Source organism: Cottoperca gobio, chromosome 4 (genome assembly GCF_900634415.1).
Source record: "Cottoperca gobio chromosome 4, fCotGob3.1, whole genome shotgun sequence".
Taxonomy (NCBI): domain Eukaryota; kingdom Metazoa; phylum Chordata; class Actinopteri; order Perciformes; family Bovichtidae; genus Cottoperca; species Cottoperca gobio.
Window position 1 is genome coordinate 7,263,410 of NC_041358.1, and position 21,653 is coordinate 7,285,062.

Below are 21,653 nucleotides of genomic sequence, written 5' to 3' on the forward strand. Positions count from 1 at the left end.
ACTGGTGGATTTTGAAGCCTGCTGTTTAACTAAAACACCAAAACCAAAATGAATGGTAGTTTATCAAGCAAAACAAACGTTTGCTAATACCAGCTTCTCGAATGTTAAAATTTGCAGCTTTTCCCTGTTTTAGGTCATATAAATAGCATCTCTTTGGACTTTTGGTTAGAAAATTTGAACAAATTGTTTTCAACAATTTTTTAATTTCATAGATAAAAAATAGTTTGTTTTTGTTATGATGGCTATAGTCCACACATTGGCATGCGTCTCTGGATTTGGAAACTTAACACACATTCACAGAGAAAAAAGCACTTTTGCAAAAAGCAATTTTGGGATTTTATCAACTGAAAATCACAAAAATGTCTAGTTTGTGAATTATTTACAGTACTCTGCTGGATCAGCAGTATTGTAAATATTTTTTATGTTCAATCCACCTAATGCAGTTTATCAGTTTATTTCAGTCCTCATTACTGGACTCCATCTCTAATCCTCTCTCATAAAAAAATATATAATTCTCCAAACAAACTGATGTGTGAAGACTAAAATGACAGATTGTCTGTTTTCCTGCTGGAATACTCATATTCCCCGAATTAAACTCTGGCCTGCGTCGTTACCTTCTTCCTCTCACAACAGAATGTGAGTGTTTTAGGAAAGAAAAGGAAAAATTCAACCTTTGTATGCCTCTAGTGCATCCTGGCGCAGACAATTTGCCTGAATACAGACAGACGGTATATGAGGAGGAGGAGGGGGGTGACATTTTACGACGTGACATTTCCTGAATGCGACCCACTGTTCACAAAGAAACCTCCCTCCCGTAACATATTCACTCCTCATTTCTGTCTCATGGCTGCTTCCAAACCTTTCTCCTTTTTAATGAAGATCCACAGCAACCGTGTTGTTTTCTGGACTGTGTTTGAGCCGTGGTTTATTTACCTCTTGTCCCCCGGTGGGACTGTGCTCTCCAGTGAAGGTCACCTCACACTGGGAGAGGGGGCATTAAAGGAGTCAGGCAGGCTACCTGCTGAGTATGACCTCATATTGGCACACACCTCATCTACAGTTCCTCTGCTTCTTTTGTTATTTCTGCCGTTGTTTGTCTTTTTTTGTGTCTGTCCTAATTTTGTAGTCTCTTACTCTCTGCCTCTCTGTCTGTATTGCCCGTATATTATCCGAAAATCCCCCAAAACTGCGATAAATGTCCCTATAGAGAATAAAGAGAAATTGCTGTGAATAGAGCTCAAAACTACCCCTCTTTGGAGCCATACTTTAACCTAGAAAAATTAGTAAAGGTTTAAACGGGTCAGAAGACTTAAGACTTTATTGGACTAAATGATTATTCTGATAGCTAGCACGGTTTTCACAAAATCGCAGTTCACGCTTCATGAAATTTTCAGACCGTTTCCGATTTTATAATGGGTGTGTATTGGTTAGAGTTGGTGACATCACAGCTATAGTGGAGAGGAGCTTTAAAATATTCAAATTTTCCTTTTACGAAAACTTCCCACAATTCTTCCCCCTTAATACATCCTTTTAGGTTAAAACCAGTGAGATTTGTGGCGGTCGCAGACATGTTACTATAGAATCAAACGGACATACACATTTGGCTCCGTGAGCCTAAAAGTGACTGGAACTCCTTTTTACAACTGCAGCATTGAACTCAATCTGTATTTTATCTGTATATTCTGACAATTGGACTCACAGGTCTAAACTGGGAAGCAGGGCTTTGAGAGGAAGGTTTGTTAAGTTGTTGCCCCTTCCTCCTCTGCTCCTTCACAATGCCCTACATTTGTGTGGCCCATGAATCCTAAATACACAGATGATGGGAGTTTTTAAACCTGTGATAGCTCCTACTTTTTATGTATGTATGTAAAAAGTGTGTAAACACTATATATCAGCGTCTTCAGTGAAGCTGCAGTGTGACTGGTAGAAAATCAACAAAATAAATGTTGAGGATGTTTGGACCTTTTGCAGCACTTTCATTTTTGCAACAACATTGTTGTTAGCAGCGGTGGAGGACTCTCATCCTGTAGCTTCTCATTATGGATTAAAAGATGTAGTCCGATGACCAAAACCACCTCTTCATGGTTTTGAAAGGTTGTGGTTATGGAAAGTTCGAGGTTGACATTTTGGTTGGCAAACAAGTAGACTCTGCCTCTGGCTGAGTGGGCTCTTTTTCTTCCTCTTTTTGACCTCGCCCTCCTATCACACTGTGTGTGTTGGGAGGGCAGACATGACCTCATGCTGACCCGGTGTTGGAGTCTCCTCAGAAGGTCTCTTATCTCTGCCAGCCTGGCCTGGGTGTGGGCTGACAGTGGGCGGATCCCTGCTCTTACTTTTTAACCCGTGGCTATTTTAATGTAGTTGTTACTGATGCTGGTGGACTCACACAAAGGCCAGGGCTCATTTTATAGCAATTTAACAGACTCCTGGAGGTGGTTGAGTGCTGCTGACATGGTGCCTTTAACCTGGGGCTTAGTCTTTTAAAGATGACCTCGCTACCCGCCATGATGTCATTTCTGCAGAGCACTGATAGACAGAATATAGGCTGCAGTAAACCCACTATAAACACACACAAAGGACACACATAGAGATTTTAGCTGCATCTGCTGACATTCGAACACCTCACAAAGCCAGCGGACACATTCAGTTGTGGTCACTGTGGTCTGGCATGGCTCATTAGGGATTTGTCTGGGCATTTGTTTTAATTGTTCAAATAAAACATTGGGATTCTCTGTAACTGTCCAGCTAAACAAGATTATGAAAATTCAGACACAGAATATGTAGATTTAGAATCGTATTTTCTCTAATTAAATCATGGCTTATTTAGAGAGATCTTTTGACTCACCCTCCCGCTCAGCTGTAATGAGGTAGATACTTTAAATAGAAAACAGAGCAGGTATTACGGAACTGTATTTGGGTTCTTGCAAATGCATATGCACAGACACAGGTGACACACAAGGGTTTCATATTAATTGCATCTTCTCTTTTTTAATACAACGATTTACCTTCTGAAAAGTAAAGACCTGCAAGGAAAGTAAGTTCATGCTCTCCCAGGTGTGGGCGTAGTCCACGGTGCGAAGGGTCTGAGGTCTGACCCTGCACTCAATTCAGAGGCTGTACTATGTTCAATCACTACTGTGTTGGGACGGTTGCCGTTAACAACAGTGTCGAGAGGCAGAGGGGATGCTGTGCTGTGTTACTGATTAACCATAATGCGCTGTTCCTTTGCACAGATACTAAACTCGCAGGGAACAACGCGAACAAAGAAACCATAAATTTGCCTCTAGTCCTGGTTCCAGATCCAAGGCACAATCTATAATCTGTCTATCATGTGAAACACTTTTTATTGTTAAAGCGGTGTGTCTTACTTTTCTAGCATGTGTGTGCAAAGATCATTTATATGTACTTGCAGGAATTTGAAGAAACATTTAGTCCACTTAAAGTGTCATTAAGAAGAACGGACTGCTTATATTTCAGCAGACATGCTTGGCGTGTTAGTAATGCCAGGAGCCAAGTACATTTGGGATCTGTGCTTCCTCTAGAGCAGTGGTTCTCAACCTTTTTCGGGCCAGCGCCCCCCTATGCATTATCCAGGTTCCTTACCACCCCCATCAAATAAAATGTAGGCTAATTGTCTCCCTTGAATTTTAATGTTGATTATTATTCTATTTGTATTATTATGATTATTATTCTTAGTATTTATTATTTATATTACATATTGATTATATTAATTTTGTATTTAAATTCTTATAATATTTTTCTTATCATTAGGCTGCTATATTATGTAATTATAAAATCTCACATTTTCTAAGATTGAAGTTTCGTAATAAAATGTCTAAATAATAATACAAATTATATTATTAAAATATATTTTTGTTCAATTGCCCTAATATGCCATGTACCCAGGGAGCAAACAAAGCCATTTTATTCAGGAGTGTTAAACAAATGCAACGGTAAAAAGTTTGAGCTTCAAACTTTAATTGGTGCCATAGACTGCAGCCAATCAGAAACACGTCAGACATTCAAACTTTAATAGGTGTTAAACACAGCAACCTCAGAAATGCAAAACAATTTGCACTCTTAAGTGTTCCAACGGAAAACAAGCAGCCAACGAAGGATCAAGCCTGAGGTGCTGCCCCCCCCCTCCCCCCCCAACGGTTCCTCCTGAAATTTAAGGTCTTTTTTTTTTTTAAATATATAGCGCCAAACCACAACTCACTTTTTACATTGAACAGGTGCTCTTTTATTAAATAAACTAAACGCTTATGTTATTTATCTAATTTATGTGCACGTTTCAGTGTCTACTGCGTTTCGCGAAGGGTGGGGCTCCACTCCCCACACACACACACACACACACACACACACACACACACACACCTCCAGTCAGAGACGGAGCAGAGGAAAGACAAAAACAATGTGCAAAAAAAGTGGAGTGACGTCGACCCCAACATTCGAAAACTCAGGCAAAAATATCTGCGTTTTTTAAACGCACACAGCCTGAATCGGCACCAGTGATGCAGATGTTAGTTCTGCTACTACGAGCAGCCAGAGTGCAGCTCGTCTGCTGCTGGTCCAAGTCCCGACCAGAGCGTTAGTGTTTTACCATTAATTCTCATTAGTTTTATTCATGCTGTATCCTTGGAAAAACATTCATGCTTTCGAGGGGGGCGGCGGCGCTGCTGTTTTTTTTAAGCAGCACTTTATTGCTCAGAAAAATAAAAATAAAAGTCTAAAAACAACACAAAGTTGCCTGAACACTGGTCAGAATCAATTCAGAATTTGGTTTATTTTTCAAATCTCAGATTTAACAACATAGCAGAGCCTATAAAACAGGTGGGGAACCTTTTTGTTGTGTTCAAGGTCCCTGACCTTGGCCAAACAGTCAGTCGCCCGTTTTATTCTATTGCTGACTAGATTTGTATTTATTTTTTTGCGTGTGTTTATGAATTACCTTGAGGGCCAGTTCAGTACACGGCCCGGTGGCCGGAGGTCCCCCCGGCCCTGCTATAAAACAAACACCCCGCAAAAACACATAAACGCCCCCCTTTCAAAAATATTGCTTCCAGTGCCCCCTGACATTCTCTAAACGCCCTCTGGGGGGCGCTACCGACCCCGTTGAGAACCCCTGCTTTTAGATGGACTCGAATTTGGTTGTTTTATGGAAACGCAAAAATCACAATAACATTCCTCACAGTTCTTTCATGTCAGGACCTGAATTACATTTTTACCACACATAAATCTTTTGATTGTGGTATTTAAGCTCATTAAATCATTTTATTCTCACCCGTGGTATGTGGGGATTGTTTTTTCCGCTTTTGTTTTCTCTGAACCACAGCTGAGGATAGGCAGCATTTGTCCTGGCTCGCTTCACGCTCCTCCCTACATTCCCTTCATCTCCCTCCATCATTCGCATCCATCTGTCAGAGTACTTTGCTTTCTAACATTTTTCATAGTTTCCACTCCCTTTATTTTTCCCGAGTACCTTGTTCCAGCTCAAAAACATCTGGAACACATCATGTATTGGCTCTGATTATCAGCCTTATATTCACACACACAAACTCGGACACTGAGCTGTGACGCAGCACTGCAGCCCGTACCCCCGCTGACAGGCAGGAAGCAGAGATGATGCAATGTAATCCTGCTCAGACACACACGCATGGGATTAATCTCATGATGTAACTGACTGAATTCTCTCAGTTCACCCGACAACACGAGGCATACTGTTAACCTGTTCACCTCCAACAGCGACAGCAACACACACTCAACTTCAAAACCAGCTGGGTTCAGACTTGTGTCGGTCAGTGTCTTCATTCTGCAGAGCACCTTCCCTCAATCATTTGTGTCTAGTGCTGGGTATCAAAACGTCCACATGTTTTTGAGTATTGAAATCTGTCTAAGTGTTGAAAGCTTACATTTGATTCTTTGATTAAATAGTTCCTGATATGAAGTTTTTGTAGGCAAAGTTCCTTTACAGCTGCTTGACATTTGAGAACTTCGGCTTCTTTGGATGAATGTCAAACTATTGAAAATGTTCAAACAATGCCCAGAGTGTTTAGCTTGATATTTTTTTTTTAGCAATTGGTTAATCATTTGGCCCATGAAATGTTCGAATATGGTATATAATGCTCCAGTTTTCCCAAGGTGATGTCTTGAATTGGGTTCAAGTGTTTGTAGCAAAACGGTGATTTACAACACCGCAATATTTGTCCGGCCAGATGACATCAGATTAGCTGGAATCACTGAATGTTGAGCATTTTTGACCTGATTAATGACTTAATTAATCAATTGTCAATATTGTTGGAGCGCCTCTGTACCTGAGTGGTTCTAGCACATGCTGTATAACCGCAATGTCCCGTGTTCTATTCCACCTTTTGGACCTTTGTTGCATCTCATACCAGCAACTTATTCTTCCATCAGAGAGTTCCCGATTTGAATCACAATGTTTCTGTTTCAGGCTGGATTTTTAGTAAAGCGAATGTGTCAAAATTAGTTTAGTTTAATGAGTATTCAGGTTGTGTCTGCGCTGACAGCTGATTCATTTAGGTTGAGCTCTTTGCTTCAGGTTCAGCGGTGGATTGGTGAAGCAGAAGGTACAGGCTGTACTGTGAATGTGCTGTGTGCTCCTCGGTGTACTGACAGCAAACATCCCCATAGTCCAAGAGCTGCAAAAATGTGGCCTCTAAAAGCCGTTTTCTAGCACTGGTGGAGAAGCAGGCCTTGTTTCTAAAAAAGTTTTAATTTCAGTTTCTTTAAAAGATTGTCAATATGGTGTGAGGTTGTCATCAATAGTGATGCCTAAGTATTTGTAGGTGTTTTCAATGGGGGTACCCTGTGCAGACATGATGCAGGGAAGAACAGCTGGTACCCTTTTCTTATTGGAAAATAACACGACAATGTACCTTTAGTCTGCTGACACTGTCAGACACAGCTAAAGGGGCCTGAAGGAACAAATGACGATGATTCACAGCGGAGAAGCTGGTGTCACCAAAGTGCAAATTACATTTGACACATACTTATGGTCTTTGTATAGAGCCCCGATACGATCCTCCCCGGGGAATAAAGAGATCACTTATGATCTGCAGTGATGGGAAATTAAACCTAAAGGACAAACACTGGACAACAAAGGATAATATGAATTTGGCTGCTTGTTATGTTAAAAAGGTCACTGTACAGCTGTTTACTCATTTAATAACAATCCCTGCTTGCAACTGCACTGCCATGTGACGGTAATGACCGAAGAAATAAAGTATTTGTTTACTGTGCTTTACTTATATTAAGAACAGTCTCTACAGTTGGACCTTCTTACTGAAGTTAGAGGAAACCATTGGCTGTCTGGAAAGTAGGAACTCTGGCTACTCAGTCTCAGACAACATGTTGAACCTCAGCAGTAATATAACGTATAGGTGATTTGTTGTTAAAAAAAGGTCAAGACACACAAGCAGTCAGAGGATCAGGCAGGTTGTAAACAAGCCGGTTATATTTATTATTATCTAAATCACTTTATATGTAGGTGAGCACTACGACCGTCCTTGACTAAAGAAACTCTTAGTCGACTAACACTCATACGATTAATCATTTAGTTGATTTATTTTTTACTATGCAAAAGCACCATTTTAAATGTTGTGTTCACCAGCTATGTGCTCATAAGTTTCTTAATTCAGCGTGACAAAAGCATAAAAAAATAACTTATCGACTAGTAACAACACCTGAAATGTCAGTAATAATCCTTCCTTCCAAAGGAAAACCTTGTGTTTTGGACATAATTGTACTATTGGCCTAAGTTATGTATTTGTCAGACTGACTGTTCCAAGATCTTAAAACATTTCCTCTTTGAGAACAATGTGTTTGTAACTCACAGAAAACCTTAACTCTAACCAAACCTACAGAAATAAGATCAAAGTTGATCATAAGCTTTGACACAGTGAAGACCAGATACTTCCAGGTACTTACTCCTACTAAGGCATACATCAATCATATTGTGGCATGTTTACAGGAAACCGGTTCCTCTGGTGGAAACGACAGCTGACAATATTCTTCCACTGAAACAAACTAAAGAGAAAATGCAACAAAAAAAGTGCTGAATGTTGAAATGTGCTTTCCACTGTGCTCTGTTCTGCTGCTGAGGCAACACACACACACACACACACACCAACAACAACCACCCTTATGGACGTTTCCTCCCTAAACCAGCAACAAAACCAGCAGAGGGACTGTTTAATCCTTCATTCCACACGGTGCACTTTGCTGTGTAATGTCCACCCATCTATCTCCCTGTGCTGTGCATTCGCATCCGTTGCATTAAAATTCACTCGCAAGCCATTTGGGTAATTTTGCAGCACTTTCTTAGCCGCCAGCTCATTGAATCAAGTCAACTCACTCTGGAGCCAAGAGAGTTTTTCTATCACGTTTTGGATCGTCCGGCCTCTTTTGCTGCCAGGAAAACAATACACAAGATTGATTGAGCCCATTTTTATTTTGTTGTGTGGGCCTGAGCTGCAGGGAAATTGTGAGACTGTGTGAGCTGCACTGCTGACGAGCATAACTGTCTGTCCACTGCCCGTGTGTCCGTACGGCGGGTGGGAGAATTCATTATCTTATCATCCTGTGATGCACCAAACCATTAACTGTATCATCTTTGCATTCTCCGTGTGTCTTTGTGAGGGAGAACCTCAGCTGGGAGCTTGCTTTCAGCCCGGTGAGGTGACAGATGTGATAGATTGTAGATGCACATGTTACATATAAATTCTGGCGCTGCTCTCCAAGGGACATGACAAGAGATGAATGACGTCCCAAATGTGATGCAGCAGTAAGACGAGTCCGGAGAGAAGCTGGGAGAGTGGGTGAGGCGGAGAGAGAACAGAGGAAAGGAGAAGAAGATTAAGAAATCCTGGTTTTACTTCCCTCTCAGTGTTGTGTGTTTACACGACTTTCTGTCCATTGATCACATGTTTTGGCAGTTTGGCACTATCAAATAACTCAGTAACAAATCCCTTTGTGAGAGCTGATGTAGCCTGATGCCATTTTGTACTAAAGGGAAGTTGGATCACAAACTGATTTGCTATTATTCCCTGTTGAGCACTACATTTTTGTTTCTCTCCAGTGCCTCAGATGTTTCTCTCTTTTTTTTTTTTACCACTGAACTATTCTTTGTCTTCCTCTTTTAAAGCCTCAGTCACAAATAATCACCGTTTTCAAAGAGGCAAACAGAAATCTGATTAATTTTCTTAATTAAAGACCAATCTGGTGCCGTCATGTGACAGTTTTGCATTTTCAGAGAGGTTGTATCTTGCCCTGTGTTGTTTACAGTCTGCCATGATGAGTTGTTACGCAATGCCACATATCGTTCGAAAGCTTAGAGTCTCGTCTATTTAGTGAGCAAAACTGTTTTGAGTTCACAATCACAACAGCAAGTACAGTAGGCATCTCACACAAGCAAGCAAACTCAGTCAAACCCATAACTTTGAGCTAACTCACCTATGAAGTCTCATCATAATCCTGTAATCAGTAATAATCCAAAAAAAACGCTCCTGTGTCCTTGAAGAGGTCCAAACGATCGTTTCCAGTAAAACATATATCCATCTTGAACATCATCACCTTGATAAAAGCCCATGAACAGCTGTTGCAGTCTTTGAAATCAGCTGATCAATGTGTTTATTTTCGCGATGATAATCGGTAAAAACTGCAGTTTGCAAGCTATTAGCTGCTATTTTGATATTTGCTAATGGGATGCCGAACTTGATTGACACTTAATTTGAGCCAATCGGAGCTTCCATGCATTATCTACATCCATCAAGAGCCAATGAGTGTCAACTTGATAAGGAAGTGCCAGCCCTCTTCTTTTGTTTACAGACGGAGCCAGCAGTCTCCCGGCGGCTCACGTATCCTGTAACCAATGAACTGCTAAACATTTAGACATGTGACAACCATGGTTTTATTTTTACAAATGTTATTCTTTTTTCATAATTGTATTTATTAATTACAAAATACAAAATAAACACAAAAATATTACAATCTTTTTTTTTTATACTTCACTTACTTTGTGTCATTACTACTGACGGGGATAATTGGGTATATAATAGTTATTTATGGCCTTTTTATCAATAAATATTATCATATCTCCAAATGCACAGCTTGTGAACGCCTGGTGTTACTCTTAGAAATACCTGTCTAATAAGTTAAGTTTTTGTCCCTTTTGTCTAACATTTGAACCTGAACTTGGTAACACTTGGTGCTATTCCAGCTCACCACCAGCAGCTATACCCATCTTCATGCATCATTTTCAACAAAAACATTCAGGCAAAGTGTATTTTCTTCAAATGCAGTATATTCAGACCACTATTACTCAGTGCCAGAAGCACTTGGAGTGATTCTTCAATGGTTTGCAAGGACTATAAGAGAGTTATCTTTTGAATGAGACCAAAATCATGCAGCTGGTGCAAATGGTTGAAGAGCAGCTTTCAATTTACTTTAAGTATGTCGTTTGTAGGTATTTTCGGGTAAATTCTCCCACACTGTAAGAGGTTAATCAACAGCTTTGATGTTGAGGAAGACGGTGTGTCGTCATTTTGTTTGTCCTGTTGTTAATCACTTAGCCATGTCACTAAAGGATTTTTTATGCACTTTACAAGTGCAGTAGGGCTGGACAATTTGAAAAATATATATAAATTGTGATTCTTTTCATTTTTTAAATGATCATGGTACCAGTATGTTTTTTTGCGAGGATCTGTACCAAACAAAGATTATTTTATTATGTCTGTAGAATACGATGTGTAGGACGTCTCTGCAGTACCACAATATTTAATCCAGAATGGTATTTTGACATATTCTGTCTTAAACAAATATTGTCCCCTGGACATACAGTACCCCAGCAGGGTGTGTTCAGGGGTCAGGTGGTGTGTCGTTAGTACGTTACTTTAGTACTATAGTGCTACACTACACAGGGTGTGAAAAGAGCAGTCAGTCATGCAGGATTATGAGACTGCAGTTACTTGTTATTTGTCCTTTTGCAGAATTCTCATTTTTATGAGTCTGCGGGAAACATTAAAAAGTTAGAGATGGAATTTTCACCAAACTCACAAAGTTAATGTTAATTAGCTACAGCTGATAAATCCTGCCAGCAAAGTAGCCACTGCAGTGACTCAGCAGCTAATGCTGAGAAGCTGAAGAGAAGTCTGACATCAAGGAGCCATTGTTTTAAAAAAGAGCTGTCGCTGCTGTGTAGAGCTGCAATCTATCAAGACACTTGATAACATTACTTGATGATGAAAATAATTGTTAGTACGAGCACGCCTAATGCTGTGCTGCAATGCAAAGATTGATGGTCACAGTCTCTAAAGAGGGCAAGGCCTGATCAATTAGCAGCTAATGCACTTAGGCAGCAGCTCATCAAGCAATACTGCTGCGAGTAAAGGAGGACACTTTTGTCTCTGGTCACTTTACTAGTTGACACACGCTGTAAGTCGTTTTATTGATACAATTAGGATTCACTGTATTTTTTTACAAAACTGTGTCAGTGTTTCAAAGGAGCTGGTGTATGTGTAGCACCGGGGGTTACAAGGGAAAGGATCAGGCCTTATACAGCCGATACCAATGCATTACAAATGACCTTAATTGGTGCCAATTCTGTGGATTGGCCTGGACATCCCGAGCACGTTTCACTGCAGTGTAAATAAAACACACACCCTCGCAAACAGTAACCATATCAGCTCTGTGGAGTTTACCTGCTGCACTAATGACTACTGAACGCACACGACTGTTGATATATACGTTTGTCATCAGCCGCTTATAGACCTGAAGAGGTTTGCATGTGAATCAAATAAGTGTTTACTTCACAAGGTCACTATTTTTGCAGTGTGTGTTGATAGCAGACATTTTGTAAAGGTGACTGTTTGTGTCTGTGCAGTGACAGCGGGGATACAACACAGCCCAACACGCACACACACACACACACACACACACACACACACACACACACACACACACACACACACACACACACACACACACACACACACACACACACACACACACACACACACACACACACACACACATATATTTAAATGTTCATTATGAACAAGAGGCTCAGATCAGCAGATCACTTGTGATCACACACAGATGACTGTCTGTCTGCCCCCTGCTGGTTATATACAGAGCAGCAGCAGATGAGCAGACTGTGACAATGGATTCAGCGTGCTGCAGCACTCCTTCCCACAGAGACATACCAACATCAGCTGCACAGCAAATGAAGCTGTCAATCAACAACATTGCAATAGCACACATCAATCAGACTTATGTTGGACGGGTAGAAAGTCCTTCTCTTTAATTGAGACGACAGCATGGGGACCAGAGACAAGGTGGCGTCGTCTTAAATTCAGGGATGCAGCCGTTGTTTACCTGGAGTGTGTCTGTTGGAGGTTTAATGTTTATCCAGACTGCAGTCATGGCCGACAACTCTTCATCTAAACAATCCCCTTTAGCTAGAACTGATCAAACAAAAAGTATCTTAAGACTGTAATTCAACACCTTTTGTTGTAAACCTACTGTATAGAGTTTTATTTGACTTCTTTCAACAATTCTTATTATCTTATAAGTGATTTGGCACACATTCGCCATATTGTTATGTATTGTTATTGGAAAATATTGATTTTAGTCATACGAAGTTATTTAATCTATAACTGAAGACTTCCTTTAAGTTGTCTTCTGTGGAAGGCCTTTTTAGGAAGTGTTCTGTATAGCTTCATTTCATATTTTATATTGAATTAGGAAACCTTTGAGACTGTAAAGTAGATGTTGTATTTTGTGACTATAGTATGAAAATATAGCAGTGTCTGTAATTAATACACATTGTATTGTCTGGGACTTAAGACACTGAGGTATTTATATTGTTTTAATATCTCTTATTGCAACACTGTCTCACACAAAACTAAGTTTCCATACAGCTAAACCGCATCCTCAATTACGCTTCGAGGGGAAACTTATTTTCTTCCGGATTATGATCGCAGTTTTCAAGACGTGGTTATAATTTTAAAAGAACAAAACTACTTGGTTAGGTTTAGTAAAAGATCAAGGTTTGGCTTAAAATAAGTTTGTTGTTAGGTCATTTAAGTTGCAGACATACATTCAAATAAGTTAACCTTGACTTTCTCACGGGGCACGACCTGTCACAGACTTTGATTGTAAACGTATTTATGATACGAGAGAGAGAAAATCATTTTCCCTTTGAAACCTAATTCACAAAGCACTTTCGTTGTGAGGGAAGGTCATTTTTTACGAGACCACGTTGCTTGTCGTAAAAACATTGCAGACACTGTTGCACATTAATGAGAAAGACTTATGTCAGTCTGGCAATATTGGATTTTTACATGATTTCTATATAAATGTAATAAAAGTATAAACAGACTCTTTCATCCATCAAGAGTCTTAAGTGAGACTGAAGATCCTTAGATAACAGTATAACGCATGATAGAGGATTTTATCCATAGTGCCCCCGTTCATCCTCACTAAATACTGACCTGATGACCACGGTTGAACTGGCAGCGTCCTTCTGACTCACTAAGACGAGGAGCCGCGCGAACATGACGAAGCAACACGTCCATTAGTTTCATATGTTAAGGTGAAGCAAATCTATGTTAACGTTCACTGATCACTCCAGCCTGAGCAAGCGGATACTGGTTTCCCATAATTACACTGTGTGTGTGTGTGTGTGTGTGTGTGTGTGTGTGTGTGTGTGTGTGTGTGTGCGTGTGTGTTCGTGTGTGTGTGTTTATCAATGTGTTTTAGTCATTTTAAGGGGAGCGGCTGGTTCAGGTTTTATTGGCGGAGAGTAACGGAAGCTTTCACTAAAGCTCTTTCATACGTGCAGCCATCTGGGAGCTGAGTGTGTGTCGACGTGGGCCGTCCAGATGTTTCTGGAAAAGTCTCGTCAAGGGCTGGTCCACAAGCAGAGGGAGAGGAGGATAAGAGCCCAGGCGGGCCTTGTTTCTATGGTAACAGCAGATGTTTCCAAAATCTTCCAACCAGAATACCGCACAGAGAGAGAGAGAGAGAGTGTGTGTGTGTGTGTGTGTGTGTGTGTGTGTGTGTGTGTGTGTGTGTGTGTGTGTGTGTGTGTGTGTGTGTGTGTGTGTGTGTGTGTGTGTGTGTGTGTGTGTGTGTGTGTGTGTGTGTGTGTGTGCGCTCCACAGTATTTTCTCTGGAGTGTCTCTCAGGCGAGCGTGGGGATATCGAGGAAGTCCAGAGGAACTTTTCCTTTATCCCACTGACTATCTGAATTATACATCAGACTCTCCGCTCGCTCTGCAGCTGTTTGGTGGCTGAAAGTGTCGGTTAGTGACAGAGCTGAGCGCCTCTTACGCTGCTACCTGCTCCTGGTGCGTACTGACAAATACAGGTGTGTTTGTGTGTTGAAGGAGACGTGGTGTCGGACAGTGGTCAGCGTTGTGCTCTATGACTTTGTTTTGGCTCTCAGCCAGCTCTCTCTCAGGGACCGCACACTGTCTCCTAAAAGTCCTGGAATTGTTCTCTTCTTTACTTGAAACCAGGTTTAGGATGTGCAGTACATTTCATTTCATAGTTTCAGCAGGGCTCAGTTCTTTTAGTTTCTTTATTCCAGAGTAGAATATACACAAATGTGTAGGTAACAAGTAGGAAATATATATTTACAAATAATGAGAATTGGACCATAGCAAGAAGGAGTTATGTGTTGGCCTATTTTATTTCTTTTATATTTTAATTGCAAAGAAAATACAAATGTTTTAAGTGGTTAGACTGACTCAATGTATTTTTCACGGACAGAATCTCCGAGCGTAGCCGAGTACAGAAAAACAATCCGTTTCTTCATGAGGGATTCTTTGTGAAACATTATGAGCGGATTGAAATATGAGCTGACACATTATATCTAAACAAAGTCTAATCTCTCTCTGGATCCTCTTCATCTTTGCAGAAGGAGTTTACAGCTCCCCCTCCTCTCCTCTTCAGGAAGATGAGTAACCCTGACCTGTCGCCTGCAGCCACCGCTGCCACAAAGTCCAAACTGCACCGACAGCTGAGCCAGGACGAAGGCTGGGCCCGACGCAACAGCATGGCCATGACCGGTAACATATAATCATCATTAAACATTTCTCAAATCCAGATGTGCTGAAAGACAGTTGGAATTAAAAAAAAGCTTTTACAGTTTGAGCTGTAAACGTGATCCCCAGTGTGAGCACATAAATCACATCCACAGTTGTGTTGACGCTCCACCCACACGGGGTCAGAGTTACCTGAGGTCGACCTGTGATTCCTGATCTCTCGTGTTCTCAATCCACCACAGATTAACTGCCAAACAGAGGTCATGTGATAATGTTAATCCCATGTGAAACCGCAGCGCAGAAATGTATGACTGGTTTTTATTAAGGACTGATTTGTGTTTCTTTTGTCTTTGGGGTTTATTAAATTGACAGCTGCATTGGGAATGATTAATGTGAACTGAGATTGAGCCAGTTTGAGTCTCATCCAGTTATTCAGGGTGGAGACCAATAATAATATCTAAGATTATGAATCACTAAACTTTAGTGAGACACAGACAGCTCCACAGGGGATTCCAGTCCAGTGTGAACAAGCACAAGTGTTTTCCAAATGTGACTGAAAAGCAGGTTGTTTGGGTTTGAGATGAGTCTTTGTCTTTCGCTCCTCCCCTTCACAGGTAAGCAGCTGCTGCCTCTGTCCAGCAGTCTGCACACCGGGGTGAGTCATCTGGCCTGGCAGGGGCCCTCTGGAGGTTTTGGAGTTCACGGGCCCGCGGGGGGAGCGTCTGCAGGAGGAGGAGGAGAGATGAACAGCCTGGTCCGTATGAGGAGCCAAAGCTTGGGACATTCGGCTCCGTCACTCACCGGACTGGTCAGTGCACACGCACACGCACACGCACACGCACACGCACACGCACTTCCACATCCACAGAGATGCTTGTTTACTCAGTGCTGAGAGGAAGAAATGGACCAGAAATGTCAGTTTGCGTGTGTTCTTCTGTATATGTGTGTGTGTGTGTGTGTGTGTTCACTTGCTTGTGAGTGTAATGGGTCAAGATGCAGCGCAGTGCAGTGCTGACCCGGTGTGGCTGGAGTCTAGATGAATGCTGCTCTGCAGTGTGTGCAGGTAGCTGTCTGGTTTTTATCTGTGCAAGCTCTTCTCTGCTCCCTGCTGGCTGTGGAAGGGATTACTAGAGGAATGTGGCCACTTACACAAGACTAAACATGTACTTTTTAAAGTATTCATTACCTAGAGGTGTAAGGTTCTTTCTTTCTGCCTTTTGTTTTGTCTGAATAGGTATTTATAGTAGTATATATTTCATATATAGATTTAAGAAGTGTCTGTGCTTAAGATACACTGTGTGTAGCTGCTTGTAGGATTTGTTAATAGAAATTATAAATACAACTGTTAGATACCTCTCACAATGGGAAGGAGAATAAAAACAGCACTCTGGTCACTATCAACCCTGTTTGGACACACACTGCTTTCCACCAGCAGATGGCGTCAGTGTTTAATGTGAAGAACATCACCCACAGCTTTGTCTCACATACAGTATGTTGTATTTGCATGGCAACTGTGTGTACTCTGTAGTGTGATGAGAACAACTTGTGCCTTTATCACTGTTATCATTTAACTCACATGTTGAACATTTAAAACTGTTACTGTGTGTGTGAGTGTGAGTGTGTGTGTGTGTGTGTGTGTGTGTGTGTGTGTGTGTGTGTGTGTGTGTGTGTGTTGGCATTGTCCAGTCTGTACAGCTCATACACTCTAAAGATGAGTCGCATGTTTAGCAGTTCTCGACACATAAAGTCTGTAAATACTGATCCAGGGATAACAAAAATACATGTTTTTCAACGTCTCTGTGGTCGGACTGGTTAAATACGTCCATTTATGGTGAAAGTTAGTTGGACAGAAATCAATTGAGCCAAAATGACTCTTATAAATGACTCCGTGTTTATCTTTTCCTTCCCTCTCTGTGTGGCTCTCAGAGATCGGTCGACGCAGCCAGCAGGAAATTGCTGCATTGATTTAAAACGGAAAATGTGATCCGCAGAGTTATTCTAGTTGAGCAAATAATCACAGGTTATTATATTTCTCAAGGGCACGTTTAGTAACGCTTTCTTTTTTTCTTGGCAGACTCTACACTGTTCCACTGTTTTCATTCTCTCACTCAGATTCTTAGTAAACAGCAGTTTGTGAGCGTCTTATTTCAGTCCAGTGTGGTTCTTCAGGGTCACGGCTGTCAGAGTTTGGATGTTCCTTGGCTTAAAACTCCATCTCATGGTTTGAATTGACTTGCATTAGGGTTTAGTAAAAACACCTGAGCCCCTCTGGCTCGTCTCACTGCTTCTCTTCTGCTTTTCTTCTCTGAGTCATATTGAGTTATCATATGAGAGTGATTCCGATAGGATCTATTTTTCTCATTATTTTGCTCTTTTTTAAACTTAATTGTCTTCTATTTGTCATGTTTACAATAAAATTCCTGCGCTGCTTTCTTGGTTGTGATTATTACATGTTGATAGTATTGATTAGACTTTATGGAGAGAAGCAATATTTCGATAACCAGAAGTCCCTTTTCTGATCCTGCATACAGGCGACACTCAGTGGTCTCGTTATTAGGCTCACCTGTACAATTTAATGTAGGGAAGGGAGGCAGGGGAGAACCCGACCCAGGACTCAGCGTGGCAGACACGCTGCAGTTAAATGAGAAGTTTTCTAAAGGGACTCTGGTGTTCGGAAACACTACCACTTCTGTCCACAGTGACCTCCAAAATGAAAGTTCCTCATTACAACTTTCAAGTCATTTTTCATGCAAAAATGGCAGAAAATCTCTCAAATTCGGAGATTATCTGCTTTTCTCTGTTTCATACCACATTAAACCGAAATGTCTTGACTTGTCAGTCGGAAACCCAACAATATTATCACCTTGGACATTAAGAATCTGAGATGGACATTTTCTACTATGTCCTGACATTTTATAGACCAAACCATTAATCAGCTAATCTAGAATTTAATTGGCAGATTAACCGAAAATGAAAAGAATCGTTAGTTGCAGCCCGAGTGAACTTAAACATTACAATCCAACTACAACCATCATAACCTTCATCATCACACTCAGCGCTGTGTATAAGTCAGTAGACGGCATTAGCATGTTGCTAAACAGTAAATACTGACATATCACCTGGCCCTTGTTGACATGACATCACTTATAAAATCTCTTTAAGCGCCTCCAGGAAGAGGATTAGTGTTGCACAATTTATTTCCCCTCTGTTGTGGATTAAAAAAGTGTGTGTTGCCACCCAGGACGTTAATGGGCAGAAGACTTCCTCCCTCAGGGTGTCTCATTCCATGGATGTGTGTTCTTAGCGTGTGATTCAGTGAAATGAAAGGTGTGTGTGTGTGTGTGTGTGTGTTTCAGTGAAATGAAAGGTGTTTATAGAGTGTGTGTGTGTGTGTGTGTGTGTGTGTTGGGGAAAACATTTGTGGACGTCCAGATGGTGTTTACCTCTTGACTAATGGACGAGGGTCTGTTCGCTCCTGTTTCCTCTCTATGACACACTTTAAGTGTACGTGTGTGTGTTCCCAGACTAACAACCAAGTGTTGCCTGGTTACCACTGCAAGTACCAGGTGGTGTGTGTGTGTGTGTGTGTGTGCGTGTGCGTGTGCGTGTGCGTGTGTGTTGCCCTGAATGCTCAGCACCTGGACAGTATATGGACTCGCACAGTATTTGAAAAAGACCCTTTTTGTCCCTGAGTGTCTTTGAGAGCTCACTTCTCTTTCTTTGGCAGAGCAGCTTCATTCACTGAAGAGGTGAAACTTTTGCAAAAACACACAATTAGATTAGCATATTATTAGCATTTGTTTTGGAGGGGGAAGAAATGAAAGACCCTGCATGAAGAGAAACACAGGGCTGAAGATGAAAGTGAGAGTGCTGCTGTATTGTTGCAGCTCGTGCTCAGGCACTTCATTAAACGCAGTGAGACTCTGCAGACACACACGAGTTTGAAACGAGCAGATCACGACCACATTCAGGTGAATAAATAAAAGTTCTCACCTTGTTATCTGCAGACCCACTGTCACTCCTCCTGTCCTGAGACAAGAGAGCGCACCAGTTACTTTAAACCATGTTTTGTTTTTTACCTTAAAGGAATAGTTTAGTAATTTGGAAAATATGAGTCATGAAGTTTATTACTTAGGGCAAAAAAGAATATTAATAAATTCATAAATGTGTTTTTATTGCATTTTTTAAATGTATTCTACTCTTTAAAATAATATAATAATATCATTTTTACTTGGATGCTGCATTATTTATACAAGGAAGAATTATGTGAAATTGCATAAACTGGTTCCTCATTTGCGAAGTGCGATATACTTTATGCAGGACAAATAATGATGTGTCTTGTCTGTTTATTTATCGTTCTTTTTTTCCTACTTATTCTTAAATGTTAAACATACATTACCACACCTACGCAGAGTAGATATATATACGGTAGTTTAGTTTTTCTAGTTTATGAATATATTATAATAAGTACAAGATAAATGTATCATATTTTGGACACGTGTATTTGTTGTGTGGATATATTACATCTTGTTCTCTGAAACACAAGACGCACAGTTCTCTGCGAGATGTTCATTAATGCACACAGAGGCAGAGCCTGGAATAAAGTGATCCGTGCTCAGAGAGAACAGCGTGCGAGCACTTCATGGTGAAGTACACCTGCTGTCTGCAGACGTCAGGCCTCAGCCTCAGCGACCTCATCGTCCATCACGGGGTGTTGGAGCTGTGGGAGAACAGGCTGACGCAGCTGCCACTTAAATATACATGAGAACATGTTGAATAATTACTGCGCTCCGACAGAGTCTCCTCCGCCCTGACTGACGGGGACAATGTTGGAGAGGGCCGCTTTAACGGCTCGTCAGACTTTGATATCAGAGCGTTTTTCCACAGGAGGGACTGAGTTTCACTGAATACACTTGTGAGAGTCTTATCTTCGAAGATCGATTCATAACGTCCAAAGAAAATGTTCTGCAGAAGAACCTGGATATTGCTGCCGATGGACAGTAATCCTACCACCACGTTAAAGTTGTGTCGAGCTTTATTGTGCCATTTGTTGAAAAATCACACAAAATACCTGTTTTTACTATTTGTGTTTCTGAGAAGAAGACAGTTCTAGTCCGAGTGTGTTGGCTGTTGACAGTTGGTAGATCATATGTCTGATAATTGATCCCAGTTGTTCCCATTAAAAGTATTTCAGGCAGGTTTACAATCAACCTAATGAGTGTGAACGGGAGAATACGGCAATAATTGGCAAAGAAACAGAGAAAAACATGCGTTGTGTATGATTTATTTTAACGGCCAGATTTAGATTTCACTGAGGACCCTCCCAGTACAACACTCCCAGTACAACACTCCCAGTACAACACTCCCAGTACAACACTCCAGTACAACACTCCCAGTACAACACTCCCAGTACAACACTCCCAGTACAACACTCCCAGTACAACACTCCAGTACAACACTCCCAGTACAACACTCCCAGTACAACACTCCCAGTACAACACTCCCAGTACAACACTCCAGTACAACACTCCAGTACAACACTCCCAGTACAACACTCCAGTACAACACTCCCAGTACAACACTCCAGTACAACACTCCCAGTACAACACTCCAGTACAACACTCCCAGTACAACACTCCAGTACAACACTCCCAGTACAACACTCCAGTACAACACTCCCAGTACAACACTCCCAGTACAACACTCCAGTACAACACTCCCAGTACAACACTCCCAGTACAACACTCCCAGTACAACACTCCAGTACAACACTCCCAGTACAACACTCCCAGTACAACACTCCCAGTACAACACTCCCAGTACAACACTCCCAGTACAACACTCCAGTACAACACTCCCAGTACAACACTCCCAGTACAACACTCCAGTACAACACTCCCAGTACAACACTCCAGTACAACACTCCCAGTACAACACTCCAGTACAACACTCCCAGTACAACACTCCCAGTACAACACTCCAGTACAACACTCCAGTACAACACTCCCAGTACAACACTCCAGTACAACACTCCAGTACAACACTCCAGTACAACACTCCAGTACAACACTCCAGTACAACACTCCAGTACAACACTCCAGTACAACACTCCAGTACAACACTCCCAGTACAACACTCCAGTACAACACTCCCAGTACAACACTCCCAGTACAACACTCCAGTACAACACTCCAGTACAACACTCCCAGTACAACACTCCAGTACAACACTCCAGTACAACACTCCAGTACAACACTCCCAGTACAACACTCCAGTACAACACTCCCAGTACAACACTCCAGTACAACACTCCAGTACAACACTCCCAGTACAACACTCCCAGTACAACACTCCCAGTACAACACTCCCAGTACAACACTCCCAGTACAACACTCCCAGTACAACACTCCCAGTACAACACTCCCAGTACAACACTCCAGTACAACACTCCCAGTACAACACTCCCAGTACAACACTCCCAGTACAACACTCCCAGTACAACACTCCAGTACAACACTCCCAGTACAACACTCCCAGTACAACACTCCCAGTACAACACTCCCAGTACAACACTCCCAGTAC

The 21,653-nt window shown here is 41.5% G+C and overlaps 1 protein-coding gene across 3 annotated transcripts in view; it reads left to right on the plus strand.

The window, feature by feature from the left end:
* mast2 (microtubule associated serine/threonine kinase 2) overlaps positions 1-21,653 on the plus strand; it is a 162,673-nt gene that overhangs the window by 21,508 nt on the left and 119,512 nt on the right. For 2 of the 3 annotated variants that reach the window (XM_029429144.1, XM_029429146.1), the window contains exons 2-3: positions 14,945-15,095; positions 15,686-15,879. In XM_029429144.1, coding sequence (XP_029285004.1) covers positions 14,945-15,095; positions 15,686-15,879 — 345 coding nt within the window. The remainder of the gene's footprint in view (positions 1-14,944; positions 15,096-15,685; positions 15,880-21,653) is intronic. The other variant, XM_029429145.1, reaches the window with a different exon arrangement.